At 45.8% G+C, this 23,719-nt stretch overlaps 1 protein-coding gene across 1 annotated transcript in view; it reads right to left on the bottom strand.

Moving 5' to 3' along the window:
• NDUFS4 (NADH:ubiquinone oxidoreductase subunit S4) overlaps nucleotides 1-23,719 on the bottom strand; it is a 260,074-nt gene that overhangs the window by 76,763 nt on the left and 159,592 nt on the right. Inside the window, exon 3 of the mRNA XM_069221841.1 lies at nucleotides 21,817-21,989. Coding sequence (XP_069077942.1) covers nucleotides 21,817-21,989 — 173 coding nt within the window. The remainder of the gene's footprint in view (nucleotides 1-21,816; nucleotides 21,990-23,719) is intronic.

Below are 23,719 nucleotides of genomic sequence, written 5' to 3'. Positions count from 1 at the left end.
TCAATGCATCTGCTACGATGCACGCCGAGTCGGAAATGCCATAGCGGCAAGTAAAAACGTAGGCCAGTGACTACATTTACCAATTTCAATTGGCATACTGGACCCCCCTCTATATGTCCCTAGTATATGGTACCTAGGTACCCAGGGCATTGGGGTTGCAGGAGATCCATATGGGCTGCAGCTTTCTTTTGCCACCAATAGGGAGCTCAGACAAACCCTTACACAGGACTGCCATTGCAGCCTGCGTGAAATAGTGCACACACTATTTCACAGCCATTTTCACTGCACTTAAGTAACTTATAAGTCACCTAAATGTCTAACCTTCACTTGCTGAAGGTTAGGTGCAAAGTTACTAAGTGTGTGGGCACCCTTGCAGTAGCAAAGGTGCCCCCACATAGTTCAGGGCCATTTCCCCAGACTTTGTGAGTGCGGGGACGCCATTACAGTAGGTCAATACCTATATGTAGCTTCACAATGGTAACTCCGAATATGACCATGTAACATGTCTAAGATCATGGAATTGTCCCCCATTCCAAATCTGGTATTGGGGAGCCCATACCATGCATCCTGGGGGCTCTACCATGGATCCCCAGTACTGCCAAACCAGCTCTCTGAGGCTTGCACTGCAGCTACAGATGCTGCCATCTCACAGACAGGGTTCTGCCCTCCTGGGGTCTGGGCAGCCCAGTCCCCGGAAAGCAGAACAAAGCATTTCCTCTGAGAGCAGGTTGTTACACCCTCTCCCTTTGGAAATAGGTGTTACAGGCTGGGGAGGTGTAGCCTCCCTCAGCCTGTGGAAATGCTTTGAAGGGCACAGATGGTGCCCCCCTTGCATAAACCAGTCTACACCAGTTCAGGGACCCTTTCTCCCCTGCTCTGGCAGGAAACTGGACACAGGAAAGGGGAGTGACCACTCCACTGTCCATCACCACCCCAGGGGTGGTGCCCAGAGCTCCTCCAGTGTGTCCCAGACTTCAGCCATCTTGCTTTGCAAGGTGTGGGGGCACTCTGGAGAGCTCTGAGTGGTCAGTGCCAGCAGGTGAAGTCAGAGACCCCTCCTGATAGGTCCATACCTAATAAGGTGGTCAATCCCCCTCTCAGGGCTATTTAGGGTCTCTCCTGTGGGTTCTCTTCAGATTCTGCTTGCAGGTTTCCTTCAGGAATCCTCTGCAACAACATCAGCATCCTCTGACCTCTGATCAACTGCAGCACGCTCGAAGAAACACTGTAACTGCAACAAAAAGTCTACAGGAGACACTTTTCTTCAGTAACCTCAGCTCCAAGTCAGCAACAGTTTCCAGGGTGTGCATGCTCTGGGGATTCCCTGTCTTCATCCTGCACCAGAAGGACCGAAGAAATCTCCAGTGGAGTGACGGAGTCACTCCCCTGCACCAAGCAGGCACCTTCCAAGGCGACAACCGGTACACTGGGACTTCTCTCAGGGCGACGAGCGTGCTCCTAAGGACACAGAGGGTGGACATCATCGACATAGACTGTCCTGAGGTCCTGCTGACGCAACTTGGAGGAGGTAAGACCTTGCCTTCCCCAAGAACGACGGTACCCCTGTGTTATGTGTCTTCCTCGCCTCCTGAGCCCTCTGTGCACTCTTTGCAAAACTCCTTTGTACACAGCCTGGCCCAGGTCCCCAGCACTCAACCCTGCTTCCCTCAACTCGCTGAGTTGTTCTCCGGCGGTGTGGGACCTTCTTTTGTTCTGCTGCATCAACCGCGTTTTGCACCTCCTATGAACCCGGATTCTGCGGGCTTCTGGGGGTGGTGGCTGGCATCCTGAGGGAAGTGCTGAGTGCCTCCTCTTCTGCCTCACACAGAGTTGAGGCCCCAAGGTTCCTCCTGGGTCCATCCAGCGCCATTTTGATGAAAAACGCACTTTTGCCATAGCCAAGGCTTGTTGGCGCCTTCCAACACGAAATCTCATCTGCAACGATCTTCACGCCGTGGGACATCTTTTGCATCACGCAGAAACCCATTGGCATCTTCCTAGGGTGCGTTTCTGCAGTCTTCAACTAACCGGGGACTCTTCTTTTGCACCCTCTTCTGGGTTGGCAGGGGCTCCTGTCCTTCCTGGAACTTCTTTCGACTTCTGGACTTGGTCCTCTTTCATTGCAGGTCTTCAGGTCCAATAATCCAGCAGTTGTTCTTTGCAGACTTGGTTGGCTGCTGCAAACTCCCAAAAACGAGGTGTAGTGTGTCCTGAGGAAACTTTCAGTACTTTACTCCTGCTTTTATGGGCTCTGGGGTGGGGTAATTTACTTACCTTTATTGTATTCTTACTCTCCCAGCGATTCTGCACACACTACACTTGTCTAGGGGGGAATTTGTAATTCACATTCCCCTTTTTTAGTATATGGTTTGTGTTGCGTCTAGACCTATTTTCTCCCATTGCATTCTACAGGATTTCCTACTGTTTGCATTGTTCTGTGACTATTTACTTGTCTAATTTTGGTGTATAGTGTATAATACTTACCTCCAGAAGGAGTATTGTCTCTAAGATATTTTTGGTACTGTGTCACCCAAATAAATACGTTTATTTTTGGTAACACTGAGTATTGTCTTTACTTGTGTAGAAGTACTGTGTAACTATAAGTGGTATTGCATGAGCTCGGCATGTCTCCCAGTTCAGCCTAAGCTGCTATGCTATAGCTACCTCTATCAGCCTAAGCTGCTAGAACACTGCTACATTCACTAACAAGGGATAACTGGACCTGGTGTAAGTACCCAAAGTACCCACTACAAACCAAGCCAGCCTCCTACAACACTGCACCTGTGCTACAAACAGACTGGAACAATACACTGTGCTTTGCTCCATCATCACCCCATTCCATTGCACTTTCCCCTCTATATTTTAGCACTACAATAAACACCATTGGATAAAACTCAACTACTAGTATTACATGTATTGCAAATTTGTATTTATTGAAACATCTATAACCATTGCAAATGAAATATACATAGAATGAGCATAGAATTAATGGCCTGTAGCTGGCTGTGGTGATCACACCAGGAGAATGAGTCATATCACCAACATCTACAAAATGAATATCCAGAGGTAACAGTAAGTAGGGGAAACAAGTGGGTACTGCCAGCATGGCAATGCCACACAGAATACACCAATAGCCATAAAAATGTGAAGCAGCACTGTCTCACCGGTGTGTCATTGAAAGTACTGATGTATCACCAATGTTCTGTTGTCCCCATGCTCATCCTCTGCCTCCTCATCCTCACTGCCACAGGGGCATCTCCAGTCTCCTCCTCCTGCAGAAAAGGTACATGGCGTCTGAGGGCCAGGTAGTGCAACATGCAGCATGCCACTACTATCTGGCAGACCTTCTTGGGTGAGTAGCACAGAGATCCACCTGTCGGGTGGAGGCACCTGAACCTGGCCTTCAGGGGGCCAAAGGTCCTTTCAATGATCCTTCTGGTTCACCCATGTGCCTCAATATAAGGTTCTTCTGCCCCTGTCCTGGAATTCTTCACAGTGGTCAGCAGCCATGATAGGTTTGGGTAGCCAGAGGCACCTGCAAATATTGAGGGACAACATTTAGCCACACACTACCCTATATGGCCACCACCATAGGCATACACCAACATATACTGGATGGGAACCAGGGCTCACCTAGTGGTCACACCCTGTGCCTCTGATGTTGGGCCATCACATTTGGGATGCTGCTATTCCTCAGGACAAAGGCATCATGCACCGACCCAGGATACTTGCCATTGACATGGGAGCTGTACTGGTCCGCCAAGCACACCATCTGCATATTCATGGAGTGGAAACTCTTACGGTTCCTGAACACCTGTTCATTCTGGCAGGGGGTACAAATGCAATATGTGTTCCATCAATCACACCAATTATATTGGGTATATGTCCCATTGCATAGAATCCTGCCTTAAGAGTGGCCAAATCCTCAACCTGGGGGAAAGCAATCTAGCTGCACATGTGGTTTATCAAGGCAGACAACACTCTTGTTAGCACGGTTGAGAACACTGGCTGTGACATTCCTGCTGTCAAGCCCACTGTCACTTGTAAAGAACCAGTTGCCAGGAAATGGAGCACTGATAGCACTTGCACAAGAGAGGGTCCCAGTGGGGTGACGGATAGCTGATATCAGGTCAGGCTCCAACTGGTCACACAGCTCTGTGATTGTGACCCTGTCCAGTCTATAGGTGAGTATTATGTGCCTGTCCTCCAGTGTAGCCAAGTCCACCAGGGGTCTGTAAACGGGGGCATGTCTCCATCTCCTATTCATCCGCAGGGTAGGTACCTAAGGTACACAAGAGTGAGTAGGCTGTCACAAACTGAAAAATTGAGCCACAACAGCAGTCTGCAATGTGCAAACATGTTATGGGACAGTGTAATTAGTGAAGTATGTGCCTATTTATCTTGTGATCCAGCAATAACCGATAGGCCTGTTTACCACGCCTGAATTGTCGACCGCCTGTCCTGTGTGTAGGGACAGGTGGACGTGAGGTAAAGCCGCTGACGTTGTGTGCCATGGCAGTAGGCGGTCGTGAACCGTCGTGCAATTCCTCATTGGTTAATATTGGGCCCTATGGGGGTATACTAGCCAATGGTGATCTACACTGGCGGTGATGGTATGCACAGCCACAGACGTGACCGCCATTTTCTATCTGATTCCTCACTGGTTTCCTGACCTTCGATAGGAGAGGACCTACACTGCATGTGTTGCTGTGACCTGTGTCTGGAACCTACCATGGCACGTGTGACCGGGGAAATGGCCCCAGCCTTCACTTCTGAGTAGTTAGAGCGACTAGTGGATTGGGTCCTACCCCAGTACGGACTGCTGTATGGTACTCCAGACCAACAGCTAAGTACACCTTGTGCACGATGCATGTGGCATGAATGCATGGAGTTGTCTGTGAAGGTCTCGTGTAAGGGGGTGAGTGGATGTCCTCTTGGCAGTGTACATGTTGTGGACTGGGCTATGCGTGTGCCAATGGTGATGCAAACGGGTATGGTGGGCCATTTGTGTGACAGGCTGGACTGTTTGTCTAATGATGTTCTCCTGTCTGTATTGCCTCTGCAGGTAAGCTCACATCAAAATAAGGGAATATTGTGTGCCATTGCCAAGGGGGTGTGGACCCTGGGGTCCATGCCAGGTGGAGCACCCACTGTCACAAACGGTGGGAGGACCTGAGACGCTGGGCACGGAAGACTGTGGAGGCCCAGTTGGGGAGGGCCTCCCAACAAGGAAGGGGTGCCTGTCGGACCCTGACCCCCCTGATGGCCCTCATACTGGTGGTGGCCTACCCTGAGCTGGATGGGCACTTGAGGGCATCACAGCAGCCACAAGGGGGTAAGTACAGTGGCTATCATTACAAGTTACGGCTGGTGGGGTGGTATCTGGGTGGTGGTTGTGTGTTCTTGGGTGCCCCTAGGCCAGGACAGACATAGCAGCATAGGTCCTCTGGTGGCTAAGGCTTTGAATGTAAAATACAGCTTGCCTAGCTTGTTAATATTCACTCCTGGGCAGGGCTGCGTGGATCCCCGGTGTGCTGAAGTTGGCGGTGTGTGCCCCTCCTCATTCCTTGGTGACTAGCCATTTCACTAGTAGTGCCATGTATTGTGCGTAGGCCTGTTCCCTGAGTGTGAGGGTGCTGGATACGCCAATGGTGGTGTTGGTGCAGTCACTGACCCTGTGTATCCTTTGTCTCTCTACTCCCCTTTCTTGTTTTGTCATCCTGCCCTTATGTGCATTAGCATCATCTGGCGGAGGAGCAGAGGCACTGGTCACAAAGGGAGCTGCATACCACAGGACCCTGGAGGCAGAGTCCACTGACGCTGAGGGCATCAGAGGGACGGAGGGCAAGGGGAACACCATGGCGGAGACTGGAGGGCACAGCACAGACTCGGATAACTCCTCCAATGGGAGCTCCCTGGTAGTGGCGGACACCTCTGTGACCACCCTCGCTGCAGGTACAGCCACCACCCCCATACCAGCACCGCCCTCCGAGTAGCCCCTCAGTGAGTTGCCTGTGCCCACTCACCTAGGAGGGTGGGCATCTTCTTCGCCCCAGGCACCTCAGGCTCTGCACCAGTGAGCCCTGCTGCCCTGAGAGGGCTTCAGAGGCAATTAAACCTGGAATGAAGATGCTTTCTATTTTGGAGGAACTAAGCATGAAAGTGAAAAGACATTCAGTTTGAAATAGAAGTGAACCAGTGCGAGGAATGGTGAGAAGGTGCAAAATGGTGCACTATAAACATATAGATGGTATAAGAAGGCAGAGAAGGAGATAATGTCACAATCATGGCTAAATAGGGGAGGATAAACATGATTTACAGTAATATTAAAGTGACAGTCTTATGAAGCTTTGGTTTTACTTTGGCCAAATCAGATATCTAGTCCTGACCAGGCCATATCAATATATAAATCAACATTTTTTTTTAAATTAAAAACAACAGTTTCTCTTCAGTTATTATTAAGAAAAAAAACTGCTAGCTTTTAATGACCCTGTTTACACTGTGTTTGAGGATCACAATGCTCTATGTCAAAGCAAATCCAAAAAGAACAGATGATGGACGGAATGCTGAACAATGCATAAATTCACCCCCAGTCACAAAGATCTGGGTTTAATCCATCATTTTTTGCTCACCACGGCACCCCAGTTTGCACCCAGCCATATGCAAATCAGTCTTGACCCAGTTCCTAATAGGAACAGTCCAAACCGAATTGCCAAGCCAGGTCCTCCCTGTACCGGAAACACACATCCTAGGACCGGTTTCAGGGCACCACCATTCATCAGCAAGGCTAGCTTGAATCCAGTGGCGCAGTGAGCACGGGACCCACGTCTGGGCATACCCTTCCCACTGTGCCAAAGCAGGCCATAGCTAATGGATTATTAGACCCCATTCAGAGGTTCTGTGCATTTGTAGGCTCAGAAAACCTTTATAGACTGGTAAGTTATGGAGAAGCACTACTCACAGAAAACAGCATCAACATTCACAAATATGTCTATGATGCACAACTCTTCTTTAATGTCTCCTCTGCTTTAGGTATCAAATGCCTCAAACACTCCCTGCATATGATGCAGACCTGGAAATCAAGCACCTAACTGAGGATTACCCCAGCTAAGACACGATTATTATTTGCCAAGAACAATAAACAAGATAAAGTACAAACCTGGCTCAATAACCGGAAACTTGACAGCTTTAAACCCCAACTTTCATGAATGCCAAGTCGCTTGGATTCACCTTGAACACCAACCTTTCCATCGCGTAACACATTGCCAAAAAGCAAATAGACCCAGCTCTCCCTTCTTAAAAAAAAGTGGAAATGTTTCTACTAGAAACTGATTTCAGAAGTGCTGTTCAAACTTTTGTCCTTGCTCTATGGACTCCTAGACTCCATAGTGGCACCACGGCATCGCTCATCCAAGACCTGAAAAAATATGATCACCTTACCCTCATCCTGAACGAACTCCATTGGTACCCCTTGCCAGCCACACCACCTTCAAAACCAGCTACATTTACAACCCCATCATGACCAGAACCCTTGTGCATCTTGCAGACTATTTCTGGTCTTTCTCGCACACCACAACCAGAGCATCATCAGACTCCAGACTAGCAAATGTAAAAAATAAAAAAATAAAAATAACACACAAAAGACAAGGCACCTCTTTAAAGAACACTACATCACAGTGCACTAACAGTTCACAAACTAGTAACCTCTCACATCACGTGTTGACTATATGTGGGGCTTTGGCCCTGTACAGCACTCTGCTGCCTTTTGACTAGGTGTCTACTACAGAAATACCACAAACAAACTTACGACCTCAACTTCCTTTGCCATGTACTTTGAAGGCAGAATGCTGTTTTAGCCAATTTGCCTTATCGTTGTCATACAAACAATGAAAAGTACTGACCCACATCCAACCAAACCACTATTTTGGGGAATTATAAGCACCCAATACAAAACTAGGTTAATTTATCAACCTCATCTGGTGGGACCATTCTTGATGAAAGAATACAAGAGGCCACATTTGAAACGTGGCTTATGGTGGGCTCTGAGAAGGACAGAAATATAACAGTAATCCGAAGGAGAAGACTATTTCAAGCACTCAAAGTTAGTCATTAATGCTCTCTCACATAAGAAATCCTTCTAAGTTCTTCTAAACAGTTCGAGAATCTCCAACAGAAGAAAAGAGAAAGAAGAGAATGCATAAGTATCTGAATGCTCGGTCTTTGAAAGGCTTCAGTGAATTGACCAACGTCAAGAAGTACTACGCTTCACTTCTAATAACAATCACTCAATGGGAACATATTTTCTTTTCGGTGTTTCATACAGCACTATTTATTAACTTGCAAAAACGTTGTAAGGCTAATGTAAAGATAGCAATGTAAAGTAATAGTATATGGTTAAATGGATGTTAAAACCCAGTGGTATGCAAAGGGGGAAGACAATCAAACCACATTGTTTTAATGTGATTCTAACAATGGATTTGAGCAAATGGTTCCTTGAAGAGTTCAGTTCTAAGTAGTGCTGAATAGGCGTAGTTTGGTTTGGCTTCAATCTGGGACTCCAGGGTGATGATGAAAGGTTTTATAAAGCGCTCATACGCCCAGAGGTGTCTTGGCAATTCTTGTGATCCAAGAATAGAGGCCAAGTTAGTTGCAGTAAAGCCAGGATGTTAAGGACTTTATAAAGCCCGGAAGGATTGAGGCAGACTTTACAGAATAAGGGTGACAATTCCAATGTTGCGCTGTACATCTGATAAAACTTCTGCCACTCCAGGAGACTCGCTCATGAAGGGGAACAACCAGATATCTGCCGGAGCTCGAGCGTAGTGATCTGGCTGGAGAATACCAGTTAAGGTTTTTCTTTAGATAGCCTGAATCTGTGACATTGAGGGCTTTGAATTGTAATACATAGTGCTTTAAAGATGACTGTTTTTTGATGGGAAGCCAGAGGAGTTAAATTAAGGCCTAAGTTGCAGAATGAAATTTGGGGATGTTCATTAGGATTCTGGCAGCAGTGTTCTGATTGATTTGTAGTTTATTCACAGAACACTTTTGCAAGTTTATATAGAGTCCATTGCAATAGTCCAATTTTGAGAGAACTAAAGCTGTGACCACAGTCTTTAGCGAGTTAAATGGAATAAGTTGAGTAATTTTCTTTATGGTCTTCAAGACATAAAAAAGAGGAGGAGATGACCATGTTGATCTGAGTTTTGTAAGTAAGTTTGTCATCCAAAGTGGCATCCAGATTTTTAGCTTTTTAGTAGGAACAGGAAGTGACCCTAATTCTGGCGGCCACCAAGACAAGGACCAAAAGGATAGGTTGTTGCCGAATAAAATCACTTCTGTTTTGGATAAGTTTAATTTAAGACAATTTAAGGGTGTGCAAAGTTTTGGGTCTAATAAAACGGGAATCGACCACTGTGTTTTCAATGCTCAAAACAGAAAAGGTATTAATGAAAGATTAATCCTTTCTACATTTGATCCTTTCTGCAGTTGTTTCCTGCTGTGGTGAGGTCTTCTTGGGCCCAGTTTACTTCGCCATCTTAGCTTTGGTTTACATTTCACATGTTGTAGGCTGACATCTCTTTTAGCAATGACATTTTCCACACTTTATGCTTGCACAATATTATTCTGCGAATCCGCTGTACATGCTGCTTGTTTTTTATAAGCCTTTCTCAACATGCAATCTGTATAATCTGTTCAAGGCTAGTAACATGGAACAAGATATCCTGATGCTTGCTTTGTCTGCTGGAGACTGCTCTGGAAACCAAGACTTGCACATCTTACACAGAGTGGTTTTGATTATATAAATGGTGCACTGCTCTAAAGGGGTCAGAGGAGCAGTCCCGCAGTGACTGTGCTGGAACTAATCCTGTATTTAATATGGAGCTCTGCTGACACTGATCTCCCATCTTGCAGAAAAGGTTTGCCAACTACACTTTAGACAGGCTCCCTGGACCAGCTCAAAGTATGGGAGGTCTCAGGCTAACCTCCTAGATCGGGCAGAGACTAAACCCGCTATGCTCTGAGTGTAGGTAGTAAAAGGTCGGAAGATACAGATCTAATCATGGTTGGACTATTTATTCTTTTCACCATGTTGGCACTGCTGGTTACATTGCTTTGTTTCATCTGCCTAATAATCACAGCTCATTCTCGCTATGCAAGAATACGATTCAATAAATGTTTGAAAATCTTTATTAACATGTTACTTGTGATTACCCTAGGCATGCATGAGAAAACAAATTAAAGGGTGAGATCCATTTCCACGACCTCCTTGGGAGTCAGAGTCAAGTTTGCAGTTCGAAATCTTCTGTTAGGGGCTTGGGGTTCAGGTGAGGCACTGTGAACTAGTTAGGTATAGGACTGACAGCTCCTGATGGTGTAGAAGGACTTAGCCATCACATCATGAAGTTATGCTGTCCTAATACGCAGACCTACCTTTTAATGGAAACTGTATAACACTGCAACATGTAAAATACAGGGAATGTAGCACTTACCCCACAGTAGGTGGAATAAATTCTATAAGAGGGGAATGATCAAAAGAGATTTAGTCAAAGGATGAAATCAGAAATAAAAGAAACAGACGAGGTGTTTCTAAATTCAATAAAAAAGACTGAGGATTTAAGTGGTTGTAGAGTCTGTTTATATAACACACAAAAATTAATTGCTTCCGAACAGTCACAGGTGAGCAATAGAGACTTGAATAAATCACACCATTTATATGTTGATAAAACAAGACCTTTCAACAGGTTACAAAACATTTACAATATGCAGACCTGACATTTGCTTAAGGAAGAGTGCACTAGCACTTCACATCAAAGGAATGAGCACTAAAGAATAAGTTGCTTACCTTCAGTAACTGCTTATATGGTAGAGGCTACCTAGCTGCAGATTCCTTATCTTAGAATTATCCTCAGGAGTCAGACTGGAAATGGAAATTTTTTGTGAACAGTACCTCCGCATGATGGTAGGTGGCGACGTTAGGCTCCCGGTTACATTGGCTGCATCGTCTGCACTGGAAGTGACATGCGAGGTGCCTATACAGGTGCCACCCAGCGAGCTCGGGAGGATAAGCTCCAAACTGCACTGTGTCCAGAACAGCTTCCCTAAGCAACAGCTTGAGAGAGTATGGCTCGGCCATCCTGAGACCACAGGCAGCACTGAGTAACTTTGCAAAGGGTATGTGGTTTTCACAGACTGGCATGCCAGGCTGGCAAAGAGAACATCATCTTCCTCAAGGTATCCAGTCTCTTGATTCCCAGTCTGGGGGACAGGTGCCACAGGGATTAAAACTAGCCTTCCTTGTGGCCATCCTTGCTACACCCGGAGACGGTATCAAAATTCTTTGAAAAGGTCAGTCAAAATGTGACTGTGGGTAGCTGTTCTTCAGATCTGCACTGACTGGCGTGGAATGAAAATAATTGACATCATTGTGTTGGGGTGGAGCCTATTGTCGGCATCGAGATTGCCACTTCCAGCATGGACGATGTAGACGATGCTAAGCATAGCTGGACAACGCCATGCGCAGCCAAACTACACCATCTACCTGCCCACAGGGGCACTGTTCACAAAATATTTCCGGATCCAGTCTGACACCTGGGGGATAATTCTAAAATAAGGAATCTGCAGCTGGAAGTCTCCATCATGTACAGTTTGTCTACATGTAACACAAATGTGGATTTAGGGTTCTTTACCACTTCTTCTTGAGGTGAGATGTACTTCTGCAAGGGGCCTTCATGTATCCAGATACTTAACAGCAATATTCACACCGATCCCTTCCATCCTCCTTCCAGTCACCCAGATGAATCTTTGTCAAATTAAGACAGGCACTGAACAGAAGAGTTGTACTTATCTACTGTGGTTCTCTACATGACAGAATAGACCATTCTGATTTACTCCTACTGGACCAGTATTCTTTTATTCTAAGGATCTATAAAAAAAATTCACCCGAACACAAATACTTCAGTGACGCCCTCTCCAATGCTTATGTTCTAAATATCCTTTAGTTATAAACAAAACTAACATTCACACAACTCAGTGAAATGCCTACACACTTAGAGAAGCAAAAGCTCTACCTGATATTCTATTTTAACCCTCATATAGATTTGTTTTTCTCAACCAACACCTCTCATAGCCCGATGACTCATCAAATTCAAAATTGACTCAACTTCAAACCCCCTGTAAAATCTAGTTGAAATAGGGTTGTCTAAGAACTGTAACAAGAAACACCCACAACATACATCAACATAAACCAGGACTTCTTCCTAAACGTAATACAGTCACATGATCACCACAAAGCAGCTGCTGATTGACCATCAAGGGATTCATCAAATATGGGCTATAACCAGCCTTGAATAGGCTGCTCTTCTGCCCTTCAGAAACTAAAGTTAGCAAATAAGCCGCTTATGGGTACATTACTGCAGAGGTAAATCAACTGAAATGCTTCTGTAAGGAAACCGTACGTTTTTCCACATTTACTGAAGTTAGTCACTTGGAATATGGATCCGGATCACCTGGATCTACGCTTGTAAGTCCACAGCCAGGCAGCCTCAGTTTGCAACAAAAATCATAAAATGGAGGAAAGTCGCATGAATATATGTGACATTTTTCACTCTACTGGTTGACCATAAAAAATATGATTTTCCTTTAGATACTTGCTACCGTCGAAAATTGAGCAAGTGGTAAGCATGACACTTGTCTTCATGCCTAAAACAGAACTGTTTCATTCCAATATTATTTTTGGAAAAATAGGTATTGTTTCTATTAAATGAAATTCAATTCAGTTTTGATTTGGAGAAACTAGTTGTTATCATAAGTCAATCAACATTTCTTGCAGCTGCTAAAGGAAGCAATATCTTTAAATTGACCATTTTATAAACTGTATATATACTTGGATCATGTCAACACATACTTACACAGCACACATAGCAAAATGATAAATTGCAGCAATCTGACATTGCCTGGTCAGGATGTGTACCCTACTGTATGTTTCATATATATTGATTACATTTCCAGCATGACACTGGGCCAAGGTATCACCAATGTTAACGATCAAGTTACTTACCTTCAGTAACATCTTATCTGATAGAGAATGAAAATGTCACTTACCCAGTGTACATCTGTTCGTGGCATCAGTCGCTGAGATTCACATGGTATGCATGAGCTCGCCATCTGGTGTTGGGTCGGAGTGTTACAAGTTGTTTTTCTTCGAAGAAGTGTTTTCGAGTCACGGGACCGAGTGACTCCTCCTTCTGTGCTCATTGCGCATGGGCGTCGACTCCATCTTCGATTGTTTTCCCCGCAGAGGGTGAGGTAGGAGTTGTACTATAGTAATAGTGCCCGCGCAATGAAAAATGTAAGTATGTACCTATTAAAGGATTAAATAATATATATACAAATGTACAAAATTGAAGGTAACTTCTGAACTGCTACAGGCTTCCGGGGAGGTGGGTGGGTGGGTCCATGTGAATCTCAGCGACTGATGCCACGAACAGATGTACACTGGGTAAGTGACATTTTCAGTTCGATGGCATCTGTCGCTGTAGATACACATGGTATGCATAGACTAGTAAGCAGTTAGTTCCCCATAAGCGGTGGTTTAGCCTGTAGGAGTAGAAGTTGTCTGAAATAGAGTTCTTAATACAGCTTGACCTACTGTAGCTTGTTGTGCGGATAGCACATCTATACAGTAGTGTTTGGTGAATGTGTGAGGCGTAGACCAAGTGGCTGCCTTACATATTTCCTGCATTGGGATGTTTCCTAAAAAGGCCATTGAAGCACCTTTTTTCCTTGTTGAATGTGCCCTGGGAGTAATGGGCAGTTGTCTTTTTGCTTTAAGGTAGCAGATTTGGATGCATTTAACTATCCATCTGGCTATACCTTGTTTTGATATTGGGTTACCTGCATGAGGTTTTTGGAATGCAATAAATAGCTGTTTAGTTTTTCTGATGTTTTTTGTTCTGTCAATGTAGTACATTAATGCTCTTTTGACATCTAATGTATGTAGTGCTCTTTCAGCCACAGAATCTGGCTGTGGGAAAAAAACTGGTAGTTCTACCGTTTGATTTAGATGGAATGGTGAAATAACTTTGGGTAAAATTTTGGATTAGGTCGTAGGACGACCTTATTTTTATGTATTTGTATAAAAGGCTCTTGTGTTGTGAACGCTTGAATTTCACTTACTCTTCTTAGAGATGTAATGGCGATGAGAAAGGCAACTTTCCAGGTTAGGAATTGTATTCCGCAAGAGTGCATGGGTTCGAAAGGTGGGCCCATGAGTCTTGTTAGAACCACGTTTAGGTTCCATGAAGGAACAGGTGGTGTTCTTGGTGGTATAATTCTTTTAAGCCCTTCTATGAATGCTTTGATAACTGGTATCCTATACAAGGAAGTTGAATATGTAGTTTGCAGGTATGCAGATATTGCTGCAAGGTGTATTTTAATAGAAGAGAAGGCTAGCTTTGCTTTTTGTAAATGGAGCAAGTAATTTACTATATGTTTTGGAGTTGCGTCTAGTGGTTGTATCTGATTATGATGGCAGTACCAAACAAATCTTTTCCACTTACTTGCGTAGCAGTGTCTAGTGGATGGCCTTCTGGCCTGCTTTATGACTTCCATACACTCTTGGCTAAGTTGTAAGTGTCCGAATTCTAGGATTTCAGGAGCCAGATTGCTAGATTCAGCGATGCTGGGTCCGGGTGTCTGATCTGTTGGTTGTGTTGCGTTAACAGATCTGGTTTGTTGGGCAGTTTGATGTGTGGTACTACAGACAGATCTAGCAGTGTTGTGTACCAGGGTTGTCTTGCCCACGTTGGTGCATTAAAATGAGTTTGAGTTTGTTTTGACTCAATTTGTTTACTAGGTAAGGAAGGAGAGGGAGAGGAGGAAAAGCGTAAGCAAATATTCCTGACCAGTTCATCCATAGGGCATTGCCTTGGGATTGCTTGTGTGGGTATCTGGACGCGAAGTTTTGGCATTTTGCGTTCTCTTTTGTTGCAAATAAGTCTATTTGTGGTGTTCCCCAGAGTGTGAAGTAGGTGTTCAGAATCTGTGGGTGGATTTCCCATTCGTGGACTTGCTGGTGATCTCGAGAGAGATTGTCTGCCAGCTGATTCTGGATCCCTGGAATAAACTGTGCTATTAGACCAATTTGATGGTGGATTGCCCACTTCCATATTTTTTGAGCTAACAAGCTTAACTGCGTTGAATGTGTTCCTCCTTGTTTGTTTAGATAATACATCGTTGTCATGTTGTCTGTTTTGACAAGGATGTATTTGTGGGTTATGATTGGTTGGAAAGCTTTTAGTGCTTGAAAAACTGCTAATAATTCTAGATGATTTATATGCAGTTTTGTTTGATGTATGTTCCATTGTCCTCTTATGTTGTGTTGATTGAGATGTGCTCCCCACCCTGTCATGGAAGCATCTGTTATTACGTACTGTGGCACTGGGTCTTGGAAAGGCCGCCCTATGTTTAAATTTATACTGTTCCACCATAGAAGCGAGAGGTAAGTTTGGCGGTCTAGCAACACCAGATCTAGAAGGTGACCCTGTGCTTGAGACCACTGTGAGGCTAGGCACTGTTGTAAGGGCCTCATGTGCAGTCTTGCGTTTGGGACAATGGCTATGCATGAGGACATCATGCCTAGGAGCTGTAGTATTGTTCTTGCTTGTATTGTTTGGTTTGGAGACATGTGTTGAATGACCCTGTTGAAATTGTGGATCCTTTGTGGAGTTGGCGTTGCTACTCCTTTTGTCGTGTCTATTATGGCTCCTAGATATTGCTGTACTTTGCTTGGCAGAATGTTTGATTTTGCAAAGTTGACGGTGAACCCTAGTTTGTAGAGGGTTTGTATGACTTGATTTGTGTGGTTTGAGCATCGTGTGAGCGAACTGGTTTTGATTAGCCAGTCGTCTAGATACGGGAACACATGTATTTGCTGCCTTCTGATGTGTGCAGTGACTACTGCTAGGCATTTTGTGAATACTCTTGGAGCGGTTGTTAAACCAAAAGGCAATACTTTGAATTGGTAATGTATTCCTTTGAATACAAACCTTAGATATTTCCTGTGTGATTGATGTATTGGTATATGGAAATATGCGTCCTTGAGGTCTAGGGTTGTCATGTAGTCGTGTTTTTTGAGCAATGGTAACACTTCTTGTAGTGTGACCATGTGAAAGTGGTCTGATTTGATGAATGTGTTTACTACCCTGAGGTCTAGAATTGGTCTCAGTGTTTCGTCCTTTTTTGGTATCAAGAAGTACAGTGAATAAACTCCTGTGTTTATTTGTGTGCTTGGTACTAATTCTATTGCATTTTTTTGCAGTAGTGCTTGAACTTCTATCTCTAGAAGCTGTGAATGGTATTTTGATAAATTTTGTGATTTTGGTGGTATGTCTGGAGGGAATTGCATGAATTCTATGCAATAACCATGTTGGATAATTGCTAGGACCCATGTGTCTGTAGTTATTTTGTCCCATGCTTCGTAATATTGACGTATCCTCCCCCCCACTGGTGTTGTGTGGGAGGGGTGAGTGATGTGTGAGTCACTGCTTGTTGGTAGTGGTTTTGGGGCTTTGAAATCTTCCTCTATTCCTAGGGAATTGCCCCCCTCTATACTGGCCCCGAAAACCTCCCCTGTACTGTCCCTGGTAGGTGGGCGGTGCGGACTGTGAGGTGCTAGCTTGTGTGGCCTGACCCCGAAACCCTCCTCTAAAAGGTGTTTTGCGGAAGGTGTTATAAGATCCTCTGCTCTGCGGGGAGTAGAGTGCGCCCATGGCCTTGGCAGTGTCAGTGTCCTTCTTGAGCTTTTCTATGGCTGTGTCGACCTCCGGACCGAACAGAAGTTTTTCGTTTACTGGCATGTTAAGCACTGCCTGCTGAATTTCTGGCTTGAATCCAGACGTTCTGAGCCATGCGTGCCTACGGATGGTAACCGACGTATTAATGGTCCTTGCGGCCGTGTCTGCTGCATCCATGGAGGAGCGTATTTGATTGTTGGAAATGTTTTGACCCTCCTCAACAACCTGTTTTGCTCTTTTTTGCAGATCTTTTGGGAGATGTTCAATGAGATGCTGCATCTCATCCCAGTGGGCTCTGTCGTATCGCGCTAGCAGCGCTTGTGAATTTGCGATGTGCCACTGGTTTGCTGCTTGGACAGCAACCCTCTTCCCGGCTGCATCGAACTTCCTGCTTTCTTTATCTGGGGGAGGTGCATCCCCAGAAGTGTGTGAATTTGCCCGTTTTCTGGCAGCCCCTACCACCACAGAATCTGGTGGCAGCTGAGAGGTGATGAATACAGGGTCCGTAGGAGGCGCCTTATACTTTTTGTCCACCCTAGGCGTCACTGCCCTACTTTTAACTGGCTCCTTGAAAATGTCCTTTGCATGGCGTAGCATGCCTGGGAGCATCGGCAGGCATTGGTAGGAGCTGTGGGTTGAAGAGAGGGTGTTAAATAAAAAATCATCCTCTACTTGTTCCGAGTGTAGTTCCACATTATGGAATAGTGCTGCTCTAGCCACCACTTGTGAGTAGGCTGTGCTGTCTTCCGGTGGTGATGGCCTAGTTGGGTATGTGTCTGGGCTGTTATCAGACACTGGTGCGTCGTACAAGTCCCACGCATCCTGATCTTGGTCATCGTGGCTCATGGCGGTGTGAGCTGGCGAATGTGACGGGGTGTAAGTTGGTGAAGCCGGAGTTACAGGTGGAGGCGAGGGAGGAGGTGTTACCTTTTGTGCTGTTTGTTGCTGAGGAGTAAACTGAAGCGTTCTCTTTCGTTTGACAGGTGGAAGGGTACTGATCTTCCCAGTCCCCTGCTGAATAAAGATACGCTTTTGCGTGTGATCCACGTCAGTGGATTGCAGTTCTTGTTCAAATCTATGTTTCTTCATTTGTGAAGACATAGAATGCTCTTCAGTATAGGAGCCTGAAACAGGGTCTGATGTCGCTTTTTTCGGCTCCGAAAACCCCGTTGATTGTTTTTTCGGCTCCGAGGTAACCTTCCTCTTTTTCTGTGCCGAAAATTCTTGGCCTCTATGGTCTTCGGCGCCACTGTCTCGGCGTCGATCCGTGTCGACACCGAACTCTCTGTGTCGATGCTTCTGTTTAGCACTCTCTCGGTCCCGAGGAGGCTGCGTGCCGGTGTCTCGACCGAAGTCGGACGATCTCGACACTGAATGGGCCTTTTTCGGTGCCGATTGTTGGTCACCGAGAATTTGGGTGGAGCCATGGCCGGTTGGCAGTGGCGTCCCCTGGGCCTTCTTTCCTTTTTTAAGTTCTGATCTCGACGTCTTACTCACAGTTTTTGTAGAGTCTAGCTCGTCGGAGTCTGAATCCTGGATGGAAAAGGATTCCTCCTGTTCCTCTTCTGTCTCGAATTGTCGACGCTCCTTTGGCGTGGACGCCATCTGCAGTCTTCTCGCTCGACGGTCGCGCAGAGTTTTTCGGGACCGGAACGCCCGACAGGCCTCACAGGATTCTTCGCTGTGCTCGGGTGACAGGCACAGGTTACAGACCGAGTGTAGGTCCGTATAAGGATATTTGTTGTGGCATTCGGGGCAGAATCGAAACGGGGTCCGTTCCATCGGCGTTGTTCTCCACGCGGTCGGGCCGACTAGGCCCCGACGGGGTGCCGAAATCTACCCCGAAGGGCACCGAAGCGCTTCGATGTTCAACGCGTCGTCGTATGTGTCTATCTCGAACCGGATCGCAACGATACCGTCGAAAATCTTCTGGTTTCAGCTATCTTTCCGTTCCGAAACTTGGAGCGACAGGAACACGTCCGAACCCGATGGCGGAAAGAAAACAATCGAAGATGGAGTCGACGCCCATGCGCAATGAGCACAGAAGGAGGAGTCACTCGGTCCCGTGACTCGAAAACACTTCTTCGAAGAAAAACAACTTGTAACACTCCGACCCAACACCAGATGGCGAGCTCATGCATACCATGTGTATCTACAGCGATAGATGCCATCGAACTTTAGAATTTCTTACCTTAGAATATTCCCCAGGCATCGGGCTAGATCCATAAAATATTGGCCAGTACTTCTGCATAGTGGTAAGTGCTGTTCTTCGGCTTTGCGTCAGCAGCACCGAAAGTGATGTGTGTGGAGCCTAGAATGGCCTCAGCTCACTGCACTGACATCAATTTCTTTTTGTGACATTTCCATGCAAGAAGCATGCAGGCTCAAAAGAATGCTAATGAACCAGTGTGAGACACTAAGGATATACAAGGGTCATTCTATGAAGGCAAATCAGTCTGCAGACCAATGAGGATGGGAGAGTTGGTAAGGAATCTGCGGCTTGATAGAGTCTCTACCAGAAGAGGCATTACTGAAGTTAAGTAACTTATTCAGCTGATAGCGAATTCTACCCACAGATTCCTTAGAATAGATACCCAAGCAATACCTTCCCAGAGGTAGGGCTGCAAACAGTTGTAGACCACAAAGTCCTGGAGGGTTGACCGGACAAAGGCATCTATTATCAGCTAATGCAGAAGGCCATAAGGCCCAATAGCCTCACAGTCAGCCTTACTGAAATAAAGGAGAGACCCTGAAACATCATAATCATAATCTAAGTATCTGGGACTCTCCTACTCCAGATAGACCTGAAACTGCACTGTTCAGAACAGCTCCAATGAAAGGGAGCCTCTGAGACAGAGTCAGGTGTGACTTTGGCATGCTGATGGATAACCCCAGCGAATCCAGGTCTGTCACAGTCCAGAGGTGGGAGGCAATTGCCTGGGGGGAGCCTGCCTTCAACAGCCAGTCATTGAGGTAGGCAAAGACTGGAACCCGACCTCCACAGTTGGGCTGCAACCACCGTCATCACCTTCATGAACACCCGGGGGACACGGACGCTAGTGAGGCCAAAGTGGAGCTCAGAGAACTGAAAGTGCTTGTGGCCCACTGTGAACTGCAGGTAGCGCCTGTGTGCAGGCAGGACTGGTATATGAAAGTAGGCATCTTGCAAGTCTGGCATTACTACTCTGTCTCCAAAGACCAGGGCAGACAGGATCTGAGCCAGTGGGAGCATTTTGAATTTCTCCTTCTTCAGGAACAAGTTGAGGGTGCAGGCCTAAAATAGGGTGAAGGGCTCAGTCCTTCTTGGGCACGAGAAAGTAGAAGGAATAACAACCACCACCTACTTCTGATGCAAGCACCCTCTCGATGACTCCTTCGACCAAAAGAGCCTGCAATTCCTGACAGAGCAGGGAGAAGACGTGCTCCTTCGTCAGCTGGTCTGAGGATGGTGGCATGGGCAAACGGGAATACGGGAGGCAATGGTCCTGTGCAGCGGAGCCCCTGAGCAGAGCTTGCCCCATGCCCCGAGCAGGATATCTGTGAGGTAATCATTAGAAGGGAGGAGAGGCTCTGTGGGAGTAACTCCCAGCTGAAGTAGCTCTGTCAAGACATTTGTCTTGACTGCCACTTGAATGCCACTGAGGGCAGTCTAAGGTCCAGGACCTTGGACGCCCTTCCCAGCACTACTGCAAAGGAACCTTCTTCCTCCATAGCCATTTTAAGAGGAGAGACTAATGCAGTTTCTGGGGAGCTGTCCTGCCCACGGGTACCCGTAGGTTTCACCTACCAGTTGTGTTCAGGCTCTTCCAAGTGTTTATGGTAGCCATATGAAACCTCAGATCCTCCCCAATCTTACCTCTCAAGGGGCCTGTTGAGAAGAAAAAAAAAAAAAGGAGGCCCTAACTCCAAATCCGAAGTTCTGGCCGAGATGATGTTGGGGGATGCAGATCCGGCTCCGTATCAAAATGGGTATGATAATGGGGTTGTTGGTGGTGCCAGGAACGACGTCACTAAAACAGGCTCCATGGATGGTCGCAGTCTAGCATTAGTTCCAGGGCTCAAAGGCACTCCTCTAGAGGGGTTGGCCCACCCGAAAAGGAGATGAATGGCTTTATAAAACTCCCTTAAGTAGGCGAGGGTCGCATGGGCAAATTTGGGGAGGCGCAGAAAGGACTCAGACAAAGGCTCTGTGGCTGATGACTGGAAGCAGAGTCTAAAGTGGTAACATCACTCCCTCTCCTTGTCCAGTGGCTTGGACCTGCATGTGGAAGTCGAAGCAGGCAACAACTTCTTAGATTTTCTTTTTGATTTCTTGTGTGACCTACCTGAGCGCAATGAAAAGCGACAGGAACAGCTGCGTGAACGAGCCCAAGACCTTTCAAGTGACCAGGACCTGGAGTGTTGTGGAATTAACTGGTGTCTGAAAGGCCTTGAAATTCATGGCACAACAATCTTCACAAGCCTTGGAGTCATGGCCTGGCTCCAGGCACCAGGTACCAGACTCAAACCAGAAAGGGTTCTGTCACAGGCATCTGTCTGACAGGAACCACAGGCTTAAAACCCCACAGGTTTTTGGGAAACACCCCTAGCACACAGAACGACAATGTCGAAAAAGAATTTGGCAAAATGATGAAAAAGTCATCCAAAAAGTGAACAGAGGTAGGTCTCTCCTTATCTGCATTGATGGCGCGGAATAAAAACTGTTATGTCAGTGCGCTGATGGGACGCCTAAATAGGCACCATGCACGCCACTTTGGGTGCAGACAATACCGAGCAACGCCATCTACCAGGACGCAGAGACAGTTTCTCAAGATTTTACTAGATCCAGTCTGACACATGGAGAATATTCTAAAGTAAGGAATCTGCATCTAGAAGTCTCTGATCAGATAAGAATATTCACACAGACATTTTTCAAGTACAGCAATGCAAAGAGCCTTACGTAAAACAATGAATGGTTAGTTAATATTTACATACATAGATGTAACAATTATATTTATTTAAAAAATGAAAAGCAACTTACGTTGATGCCCAGCCCATCAATGGATTCTCCCAGCGTTCTCGTGTGTCAAACTCCATTTTCCATTTTTTGGTGTTATTCACACCAGACTGCATGGCATTCCGAGTTGGAACAAAGATGTGAACTTTTCTGGTCTTGATATGCTCTTCTGGGACACCGCTAAAAGAACTAATATCCTATTTAAAGAAAAACACGTAAAGATGAAGAAATTACTATATGCTATTTGTGCATGTTCATGGGTGACAAGCAGCGCTCTACAAATCTGACTGATGCTCTTTCACTGGTATTAGCAATAATGTTAAGGGCAATAAGGCCAGTTGCATCTAAGCACTGTAAAATGTAAACCCTTCAGTAATAATTCAAGGTACACAATTCTTTTAATAATTGTGAAATAAAGGATAATCTTGATACACATCATCATATTCATTAGTATAGTGGGAAGAAAAATAAATAAAAAATACTCCAGTGATCCAAAATAAAGAAAATACAAAGGAGCCCTTTACTGTATTCTGAAACACGGACTGCTGGAAATCATCCTACGTCTAACTAGCGCAAGCGTTCTAGTATGCTTTAGGGATCCCCCAAGAGACTGGCATACCCTCTTTACTTTGTAAAAAGTAGACCCTAAAAGGCTGAAAACATCATAGCATAGAAGGTGTCATCTATGTTTATATGTAGATACAAATTCCAAGAACTGCCGTTTTGCACAGCGGAAAGGATGGGGCACACTGACATTTAGTTCAGTTTCCAGACACTGTTTAGTGGTAAACCCCTCTAGGTAGTTGAAATGAAGGTACAGGTAGACTGCAAATCATGGGCAGCTGCTCTATAATGCACTTATAAACTCAGGGCGGCACAGAGTGGTATGACGTGCACTGTTCAGAGTGTGGTGGCACCTTTTGACCAGATGAGAAGTAAAGGAGTGGCAGCATTGTTGGCTGGGGAGTAATGGCCAGAAGAACAGAGATACAGATGTGGCTAGGTATTTAAAGCTTGGGTGACAGAGAAAGAAGGACTAGAAAGTAGAAGCACAGGGAGACTGGGAGTAGAGGTACTATTAGTAGAGGCTATGTGTAGAGTAGGTATTAGGAAAGAAGAACAAAACCACACAACTCAAGAGTAAATGTATAGGACTGACTGGGAGCAAGGGAGCGCTTAATGGACTGAGGGTAGAAGACATGGACATGGAGAGGCATGCAGCTGGGAAGGGTGGGGACAGCAGGCACTGGAGGGCGGTGACACAGAGGGGACTGGAGGGTAAAGGCACAGAGACACTGGGGAGATGAGACACAGGAACTAGGCAGTAGAACCCTCCAAGAGAAAGTGAGCGGTGGCACAGTAAGGGAGGAGGAAAAGGAGCCCTTTTACTGTAATGGTTCTCCAACTCCTCCAGCACATTAGCAGAGACAGTGTCAGTGTGTTTTGGGGGAGGGGCTATATCATGGGCTGGTGGGTGCTGCTCCCGTCTTCACAACAGAGTACTCCCTTCCCTATCCGGGCTGTAACAGCTGCAACAATTACTTGGTTGCATGATTATAAAAATTAGTGTAGTGGAAAAACCACATGTCAAAAACTGCAGTCACAATCATACATTAGGTCGAGAGCGTGGTCTGATCAATATAAGAATGATAAAACAATCACTCAAAATGGGGGTGAACTTTTGCCACACAGACCACACACGTTAAATTAGCTCTTACAGTCTCTAGTCAGAGCTACATAAAAAGGGGCCCTCTATCATGGACTTCAAATCACCCACTCAGGATTACATGCTATGGCACTCCGAACATAATCAATGCTTTCAAAGATTTTTACACTCAACTATATGACACTCAGGATACGGCGTCAGAAGCAGACACTGCTGCATATCTCAAAGATATAGCACTGGCTTGGCTCTCACTGGGGCAAA

Source organism: Pleurodeles waltl, chromosome 1_1 (assembly GCF_031143425.1).
Source record: "Pleurodeles waltl isolate 20211129_DDA chromosome 1_1, aPleWal1.hap1.20221129, whole genome shotgun sequence".
Taxonomy (NCBI): domain Eukaryota; kingdom Metazoa; phylum Chordata; class Amphibia; order Caudata; family Salamandridae; genus Pleurodeles; species Pleurodeles waltl.
The sequence above is the reverse complement of the archived record's forward strand: the minus strand, read 5'-3'. Positions and strand labels throughout refer to the sequence as shown.